This window comes from Palaemon carinicauda, chromosome 32 (genome assembly GCF_036898095.1).
Source record: "Palaemon carinicauda isolate YSFRI2023 chromosome 32, ASM3689809v2, whole genome shotgun sequence".
Classification (NCBI taxonomy): Eukaryota; Metazoa; Arthropoda; class Malacostraca; order Decapoda; family Palaemonidae; genus Palaemon; species Palaemon carinicauda.
This window is the reverse complement of record NC_090756.1, coordinates 26,417,897-26,427,896: the sequence shown is the minus strand read 5'-3', so window position 1 is coordinate 26,427,896 and position 10,000 is coordinate 26,417,897. Positions and strand designations below refer to the sequence as shown.

The 10,000-nt window shown below is 38.9% G+C and overlaps 2 protein-coding genes across 2 annotated transcripts in view; one reads left to right on the top strand and one right to left on the bottom strand.

Moving 5' to 3' along the window:
• Nucleotides 1–6,169, top strand: part of LOC137625751 (monocarboxylate transporter 12-like) — a 7,111-nt gene extending 942 nt beyond the window's left edge. Inside the window, exons 2-7 of the mRNA XM_068356646.1 lie at nucleotides 1,710–2,001; nucleotides 2,783–2,952; nucleotides 3,730–3,873; nucleotides 3,957–4,554; nucleotides 4,753–4,973; nucleotides 5,957–6,169. Of these exons, the coding sequence (XP_068212747.1) occupies nucleotides 1,710–2,001; nucleotides 2,783–2,952; nucleotides 3,730–3,873; nucleotides 3,957–4,554; nucleotides 4,753–4,973; nucleotides 5,957–6,093 (1,562 nt within the window). The 3' untranslated portion in view covers nucleotides 6,094–6,169. The remainder of the gene's footprint in view (nucleotides 1–1,709; nucleotides 2,002–2,782; nucleotides 2,953–3,729; nucleotides 3,874–3,956; nucleotides 4,555–4,752; nucleotides 4,974–5,956) is intronic.
• LOC137625360 (uncharacterized) overlaps nucleotides 1–10,000 on the bottom strand; it is a 170,442-nt gene that overhangs the window by 90,412 nt on the left and 70,030 nt on the right. The window lies entirely within an intron of this gene.

Sequence of the window (10,000 nt, the reverse complement as noted above, 5' to 3'; positions counted from 1 at the left end):
TGTAAGTTTGAACTTTTGAAGTTCTGATTCAACTACCCGATTAGGAAGATCATTCCACAACTTGGTCACAGCTGGAATAAAACTTTTAGAGTACTGTGTAGTATTGAGCCTCATGATGGAGAAGGCCTGACTATTAGAATTAAATGCCTGCCTAATATTACGAACAGGGTGGAACTGTCCAGGAAGATCTAAATGTAAAGGATGGTCCGAATTATATATATATATATATATATATATATATATATATATATATATATATATATATATATATATATATATATATATATATAAAATCTTATGCAACATGTATAATGAACTAACTGAACGATGGTGCCAAAGATTAATATCTAGATCAGGAATAAGGAATTTAATAGACCGTAAGTTCCTGTCCAACAAATTAAGATGAGAATCAGCAGCTGAACACCAGACATAAGAACAATAATCGAAACAAGGTAGAATGAAAGAATTAAAACACTTCTTCAGAACAGATTGATCACTAAAATCTTAAAAAGATTTATCAATAAGCCATTTTTTGTACAATTGAAGAAGACACAGACCTAATGTGTTTCTCAAAAGTAAATTTGCTGTCGAGAATCACACCTAAAATTTTAAAAGAGTCATACAAAGTTAAAGAGACATTATCAAGGCTGAGATCCGGATGTTGAGGAGCCACTGTCCTTGACCTACTTACAATCATACTTTGAGTTTTGTTAGGATTCAACTCCATACCCCATAATTTGCACCAGGCACTAATTTCAGCTAGATCTATATCAAGGGATTCAGCAACCACAGATCTACATTCAGGGGATGGAAATGATGCAAAGAGAGTAGCATCATCTGCATATCCTAATATCCATAAAGTAAAGTTGCCTAAACAATCCCTTCATACATTCCCACTTTAGCTTCCACTGACAACTCCAAGTATTTTAGTATCCTGCAAGTGTTCACTCAACTTTCCATTCTTACAAACACAACCGTGCTCATTCTATAGCCACTGCAGTTTCTCCTTACTTTCACCAATCAACACTATCCATTACAAGTATGAATCATTTCACACAGGTTTCACAAATAGTTTTCATAATCCACAACTTTGCATTTAAATCAATTGTCCTTTATCTCACCTATAACTTCATTTAGACTTACTTTCCTTATTAAACTCCGCCAACAAAGTTAGGAGGAGGTTATGTTTTATCTGTGTGTTTGTGAACAGCTTCCTGGCCACAATTTTATTCGTAGAGTAATGAAACTTGCAGGGATTAACTTTTATGTAAAAAGCTGGAAATTATTAAATTTTTGAGGGTCAATGTCAAAGGTTAAGGTCACAATCAAGCAAAATGTAAAATTCAAGTAATCAGCCATAAGTTTGGACATCGTTGTCACAGAGACTTCAAACTTGGTTCATATTTGAGTGTATGAAAATCCACTCCAATTAATACTTGTTATGGTTAAAGGTCAAGGTCAAGGTCGAGAAATAAGCTGCCGTGGCAAAGGTCTGCACTATACAGAGTGCAACCTCTAGTTATCTTTAATATTCTTCCCTATTTTCATATATTTATTTTCACTATTTGTCTTCCTTTCCTCTTATCAGTTTTCTTGATTATCTTATCCACCTGTCCACCCTGTTAAGGTTTGAGAACATAGGTTATAAGGTTATGAAAACATTCATCCAATCAATTGAAAACAGGAACTAACGCTAAGTAACTTTTCAGAAACCGAAGGTGACAATGTCGACGAAGACCGTTCTTACGAGTACTTACTCCCGGAAAACGCGACCAAGCTTGCGACCGACAGCTCATACAAGAAAATAAGTTACTTGACCTCGCAAGACCAAAGGGATTACGAGGTCGCCGACGACGCTGCCTCCGGCTGCACAAGTCATCTGCAGGCCTTACCTCTCATCGAAGATGAAGAAAATCCTGAAGTTTTCAGTTCTTTGGAGGCAGATGGAAATCCCGAAGTGGGCTTTGTTTCTCCTGAGCCGCCTTCAGGCAAGGACACAGGGTAAGACACAAAAGTTAAGTGGATTGTCATTTCAAACGATTGTTTTATAATCATCTTATCTCTGGTAGCTTAGTGGGACATCCCGATTGGTAGTACGTAGTTCTAGCGTTAAAACTGCACTCAGAGGAGGATAGAATTCCCTAGTTAGTACAACCTTACTGATCCTGTGAGCAAGGAAGTAGGGTTACACCACCACTTGCACTTACCGCATGGTCTCTACAACGTTTAGAAGGTTTCCAGAAGGAAAATCCCAAAGTCTTCAGTTCTTCGGAGCCTCACGGAAATCCTGAAGTGGGTTTTGTTTCTCCTGAGCCGCCTTCAGGCAAGGACACAGGGTAAGACACAAAAATTAACTGGATTATAATTTCAAATTATTTATGTATATTTATCTTGGCTTACCTCTGGTAGTTTAGCAGGACCATTCCCGCCTGGTAGTATGTAGTTCAAGCGTTAAAACTGCACTAAGAGGAGGATAGGATTCCCTAGTTAGCACAACTTTACTGATCTTGTGAGCTAGGAAGTAGGGTTTGGGGGGAGTAGCCCCCTAAAAAAGGGCTTGCTTCCCAAGTCTTTAATAGGAAACCGAAGAGGGTTTTGGCACTGGACATATGTGTATATCTTTGATTTATATGTCACTATGTAGACATCGGAATCAATGTATTACAAATTCCAAGAGCAACCGAACTCCAGCCTGCACTTGCCAAACTGCATCCTGCGTAGACACAGCCTAATCATAACACAGAATACGTGAATACTCTAAGAGCTAGATTCCCCCCTACAGGTATGCCTGGCTAGTCCTATTCCTGGTATTCATGGTGAACCTCGTCACAGCCGGAAACTTCAAGAGCTTTGGCATCACCTACACCATCATCCTGGACTATTTTCCCGACGCCTCCGGAGCTCAGGCGGGATGGATCCTCGGACTTCTCATGGGATGCAGATGCCTGCTCTGTGAGTATAGGTTGATTATTTAGTTGCTCTAAAGAGTCTAGGTGAAGTAATGAGGCAAAGTATGGAAGGGTGTAGTAGCATTGGAGTTAACCTCCTACCTGTATGCTTCCTCTCTGGGATATAAGTCTCTCACCTTGTATTGCCGATTCCCTGTATAACGATGGATCAACGAACTAAGAAGGTTTGCGGGCATGGACTGGCACAGGAAGACCATAAACCAACGCAAGTGGAGGGACATGTCTGAGGCCCTTGTTCTGCAGTGGACTAGTAATGGCTGATGATGATGATGATTCTTTTCATGATAGTTCTTCAATGCTTTCTTATTTTGGTTTTCAACCTTTGACATTTCGAAAACTTTTCTGATGAAGCTTTATTTGAACTTTTAAACTGGTTCCCTACCAATCTTGACAAAACCAGACAGGCAATAATACATGTTGTATCTTCATTTACAACCAGTTATTGAAGTTTTATATTATCAATTATATCCCTTTACATATCGAATACACTCATCCTTGTAAAACCTGCATATCAATTCTCTTTTTTTACGTTTTATGCTTTGAATGATATCTAACCCAACATTTAATAATTTCATACATTCTTTATATCTTTTGTTATATTCACTTATTTACCAGTTAAGTTACCCCACTGCCAATCCTCTGTAGCATCTCTCTTCTTACAACCAGTCATGTATCTCTCAGGTGTTTTCCTGTTCACTTTTGTATCTATTGAATCCTCCATGATCTACAACTACATCTCTCGTTATATCTCTCCCTGCAGCACCATTGATGGGAGCCCTAACAGTCATCATAGGGCCACGTAAATGTATAATTCTGGGTGGCCTCATCTGTGCTGGTAGCTTCTTATTGGCAGTCCCAGCTTTCTCCATTGAATACATGGCATTCACCCTGGGTGCTCTCTTTGGTGAGTTATCTCTCTCTATCTCTACCCATGATTTAATTTTCTTACCCATGTGATTATTCTATTTGTACATTCCTCAATCGCAGGGGCTGGCATGTGCTTGGCAGAAACCCCAGGGTACATTGTGGTCACAGACTACTTCGAGAAGAGGAGGGCTTTTGCCAACGGGGTTCGGTCAGCCGGAAACCCGATGGGCGGCGTCATATTCTCTCCGCTGGTCGTGTTGCTGCACCGTCACTTTGGGTTCCAGGGAGCCCTCATCATGATGGCTGGCGTCATGTTGCAGCTGGCCGTTTTCGGTATGCTCATGAGGCCCTTTGATCAGCACCAGAGGATCGTAGCTGAAGACTTCTGGAGGGAACGGGAACAAAGCAAACCGTCTTCTTACCAAAATAGGCATAAGGTCGAAGAGAATACGCAAACGGTAAAGAAGAAGCCCCTCCAATTCTCCTTCTTCAGGAATCCCTCTTACCTCGTCTACCTGGCCGTCGTCGTCTGCTCCACGGCGGCGTTACCCAATGCCCTCTTCTTCCTTCCGGTTTACGGCAGGACGATTGGTCTTACGGACATGCAGAACTCATTTGTGTCCTCCTATTGCTCTCTGACTGACTCTATCATGCGTCTTGCATGTGGGTCCATATTCAGTTACAAAATGTTCAAGACAACACATGGGTTTCTTGTAAGGTAATAATACTTTCACTGTATAAAAATTCTTATATCACTGATCTTATCTGGCTAATTTCTTGTGTTTGAATCCATGTTTTCCTTTGAATTATCATCAGTGATTGTAAGCTTCCCATACCCACTTTTGCTCACCAGCTATCACCGTAAACTTCCCACCAAACTGGCTATCCATATCCTTAACCAAACATTGTCTTTCAGCCTGCTCATAGGAGCCGCAGGATGTCTGATAGTCCCCCTGTGTGGAACGATGTGGCAACTCATCATAACAGCCACCATGTTCTCCCTCTCCATGGGGTTCTTCTGGACTCTGATAAACATCCTTCTGGCGGAGCAGTTTGGCGGGGACTCTATGCCTTCCACTTGGGGCTTCTTCAGGATGGTGCAGGGTATCTGCAGCTTCGTGTACCCTCCTTTTATAGGTAAAGAACTAGAACTTCTTATCACTTATGCCTGGCTATCCGCGTCAATTTTGATTATCTGTTTGTACGCCTGTTTGCTAGCAAGGCTACGCCTCAGTTTTCAGGGATTTATGTTACGTAAACAATTTTAGTTCTATAGGGGTTTGATAAATGTTCTCTGAAAATTGCACATGGATTTTCCTTTGGACAAAAATCCTAAATTTTGATGGCTATCAGATCCTGATTAGATAAATATATAAAGAAAATAGCTGGTCATACACATCTGCTTGCATAAAACATTGTGACCTTATAAATTTTTCTTTAGCGAACTGTATTTTCTAAAATCATATACTTTATGTTTTCAATAACATAATCATAATTCATAATAGTACTTAGTATAGAGTAATACTTCTGGGAAATTTTTCTTCTAAAAGTATTTTTTTTCATTGACAAATATTAAATGCCAAACATTGTCTGGGAATCCGTTTCAAACTAAGGGCTCTCCCCTATCGTCCATTTCCCACTGCGTTGAGTATAGCGGTGTCAGCTGGTGAATCCTAGAGCTTACGAGTACTACCTCCTTTTTAGAAATCAGCAAATATTGTCAAACGAAAAATTTTTCTTCATCTTATAACTTTTTGATAGCATTTATTTCCTTACCTAACTCAGACTAGAGGGAGGGGAAAATGAAGTAAATCAGGGAAAACAGAAGACGTGAGAAAATTCAGAACCTTGGCAAATGGGAGGGACACGTACGCTGGTACTAACAGAATCTTTTATGGGAATTATAGGACTCCCGATAGCCCTATGAAAGCCAAACAGCTAAAAGTATGAACGTAGCAAGGACCCTTACATTGCTCTTTCTCTGGGGCCAACCCCTATTTGCAGATAAAATAGATGTAATAGTTTCTATAAATTCTTGAAGAACTATTGACCGGTATAACTGAGGGAAGAAATTTTCCAAAAAATATATTCTAAAGATTTGACGTCCTTTTCATTTTCAGGATTCGTCATGGACGCCACAGGGGGTATGGCAGCTCCTTATGCCCTCATGGGCACATTAATGATTGGGGCAGCCATTATATTTTCATTACAACCTTTCATAGCTAGAATTACTGGATCGAAAATTAACCTAACTTGATCAACAAAGATTTTCATATGACCTGTTTATAGTGTATATATACAGACACACACCTACATTATATATATATATATATATATATATATATATATATATATATATATTATGCCACTGGAACCTCAGTTTCCTTAGTCCGAGTTCGAATCCACGGCCGACCAGAAGCTATTAACGTAAGCTTAATTCTTCCGAGGTAGAGTGAATTCGATATTGAGAGGGTTTGTGGCTTATTTACACGCAGGAATTGTGCCTTTTATATATATATATATATATATATATATATATATATATATATATGAATTATGTTCCTGGTAATAAGTCAACTGTGATGAATGCCAAATGTGTGACTGTAACCCATGAGGGGACAACTGACAAATGCCAGTCCTATTTCATTCCTACGTAAAATACCCATCAGCTGTACCTCAGTCATTTCACACTCACTGCGCTTCACACCCATATCGAGTGCTTTTGTTTCATATATGACTCTCTGCTCTTCGGCAGCTGACCCAATCATAAATTACTGAATAAAAACTCTTGCGTTCTTTTGTCTTCCTATTTCAGGTCTAACGGTTGATCTCTGGCACTGTCGTCCTATCAAATTGTTTAAAATCTTTCACAATTCTGATCCCCCTTTTGCATTCAGGTCTTCCAAGACAGCCAATCACTTCTAAAAACTCTTGCGTTCTTTTATGTCTTCCTATTTCAGGTCTAACGATTGATCTCTGGCACCGTCGTCCCATCAAATTGCTTAAAATCTTTCACCATTCTGATCCTCCTTTGCATTCAGGTCTTCCAAGACAGCCAGTCATTTCCAAAACTTGCCTTTTCTAGAAGTGTTCTTCCTGGAAATTTGAATCGTTAGAAGTTCGCATAACTTGCTGAATGAAAACTTGCGTTCCTTACCCTTCCTATTCCGGGTCTCAAGACTGATCTCTGGCACTGTCGTTCAATCAGTTCTCTGTTTAAAATCTTTGCATTCAGATCTTCCAATACAGCCAGTCATTTCCAAAATCTGAAGTCTTGTTCCTTGAATGATCTTCCGAGTGACTTTCTTAAATCGTTGGAAGTTTTAGTAAACATTCTCACACCAAACTCATTTCATATCTTTTATATCATTTCTCTATGTTGTTTTTTTCTAATATACTTCTATCTTTACTTTTGTGTTTCTTTTCTGTCCTGAGAGTTTTCCCGGAGAGCAAGATAGGAGGAAGGAAGCGGTAGCGACAATAGAGCAGAAAACGAAAAAGCCGGTGCAGCTAGGGGCCGAAGGTGTACTACAAAGACCTACAAGAAATGCCTACAGTAAACAATGTGAGGTGCACTGATGGCAATAAGCCCCTACGAGACTTTCCCGATTTCCCAAACCTTGAACTTCTTCTCCCCTACCGTTATCCCTACATTAAGGGGTCGGTTACCTGATGCGCCCGTTCCAATGCCTTCGATCAAAGGCATCCTCTTCCACCAAACCTCTTCTCTCCATATTATCCTTCACCTTATCACCCCATCTAATCCTCTGCCTCTCTCTTGATATCCTCCCCTTAACAAGTTCCTCCCAAGCCCTCCTCACTCTCTCCCCACCATCCATCCTTAACACGTGCCCGCACCATCTCAGTCGTGACACCAAACCCTGAACTATTAAGAGCCAAATGATATAGAATAATAATGATAATAAAAGGAGTCCGGAGCTCAGAAATCCATTGGATCTGATAGCAACAGTTCAAGCCACCTTGACCCCAACCTCTTCGGTCCTCGGTAAATATTTTATGCTTAAACCGTCCTCACTGGCTGAGCGCCAGAAAGAGAATACAAATTTCGATGAACGGGTTTTTCAGCCATATATGTAGGCCAGGGCTACATGGCCCTAATTCCATATGTTCATTCACATGTGCCAAAACTATCACTGAATCGTGGGAGGTTTACATTTCTTCCACCGATTTCAATTTTAGTGACACTACTTTCAGTTTTAGTGCAACTACTTTTAACTTTAGTGCAACTACTCTTAATTTTAGTGCTAATGCTTTCAATTTTAGTGTAACTATTTTCAATTTCAATGCAACTACTTTCGATTTTAGTGACTACTTTCAATTTTAGTGCAACTACTCTCAATTTTAGTGCAACTACTCTCAATTTTAGTGCAACTATTCTCAATTTTAGTGGGACTATTTTGAATTTTAGTTAGACTGCTTTCAGTTTTAGTGCAATTAGTTACAATTCTAGAGAAACTACTTTCAATTTTAGTGCAACTACTTTCAATTTTAGTACAACTACTTTCAAATCTAGTGCAATTACTCTCAATTTTAGTACAACTACTTTCAATTTTAGTGCAACTACTCTCAATTTGAGTGGGACTATTTTCAATTTTAGTTTGACTGCTTTCAGTTTTAGTGCAATCAGTTACAATTCTATAGAAACTACTTTCAATTTTAGTACAACTACTTTCAAATCTAGTGCTACTACTTTCAATTTTAGTGCCACTGCTTTCAATTTTAGTGCAACTACTCTCAATTTTAGTGCAAACACTTTCAATTCAAGTGCCACTACTTTCAATTTAAGTGCAACTACTTTCAATTTTAGTGCAACTACTTTCAATGAGTGCAAAAACTTTCAATTTTAGTACAACTACTTTCAATTTAAGTGTCACTTCTTTCAATTTAAGTGCCACTGCTTTCAATTTAATTGCAAATATTTTCAATTTTAGTGCAAATACTTTCAATTTTAGTGCAACTACTTTCAAATTTAGTGCCCCTACTTTCAATTTAAGTGCTAAAACTTTCAATTTTAGCAAGCCTACTTCCAAATCTAGTGCAACTACTTTCAATTTTAGTGCAACTACTTTCAATTTAAGATCCACTACTTTCAATTTAAGTGCAAAAACTTTCAACTTTACTGTGACTGCTTTCAATTCTAGTGACCTATACTTTAACCCACATGTTTGACCTATACTTTGACCCACATGTTTGACCTATACTTTGACCCACATGTTTATGGGCTCAGGATGTGGATAGTACAAGTATTTTACTCAGTCCTACAAACCAAGACATATCAAGCAATGGGTTTAGATGTTGATCCTGGATCAACATACTGACTGTGATATCAATTGCCAATATCTCTGTAATGTTTACACAATGACAGTAGGCTATCTGTGCAGTCTCCACTGAAATAAAATTTATTCACAACTAAGAAGTAAGTTTTATGTCCAATTTATCATGTAATCCCTGGTTCATTTATTTAGGGATATTCGCTCCAGGAGTTAGGAGTCTGGGTACCTTAAGGTAAATTCTCTGGGAATATCACTGTAGTCAAATATACCCAATGAAGATACCCTGTAGGAACTTCCATCAGGACGACATGGCTTGAGCCTAAAAAATAAGTTTTATGTCCAATATATCATGTAAATAATATTGTTGTCCTGAATTTTCTTCAGTTAAGTTTTATTGGTCACTGGCCAATTGTAATGTTCTTAATTTATCATAATATAAATGTGCTGTGACATTTCTAACCTGGTCTAGCATCCTCACCTTGAAGTACAGGTTCTGTAACCCTAAGCCACTTGGTCTATCATCACCACCTTGAAGTACAGGTTCTGTAACCCTAAGCCCCCTGGTCTATCATCACCACCTTGAAGTACAGGTTCTGTAACCCTAAGCCCCCTGGTCTATCATCACCACCTTGAAGTACAGGTTCTGTAACCCTAAGCCCCCTGGTCTATCATCACCACCTTGAAGTAAAGGTTCTGTAACCCTAACCTTAAGCTTACCTACTGATGTTTCAACCCTTCCACTACCAGAGATGAATTCAACAAAACTTCTGATGTAGAAAAATCCTTCAAGATACCACAAATCCTACCTTCTTGGTATTTATTGGAAAGCTCTCCTCAAAAGATGTATTACAGGAGCATAATAACCCTTTG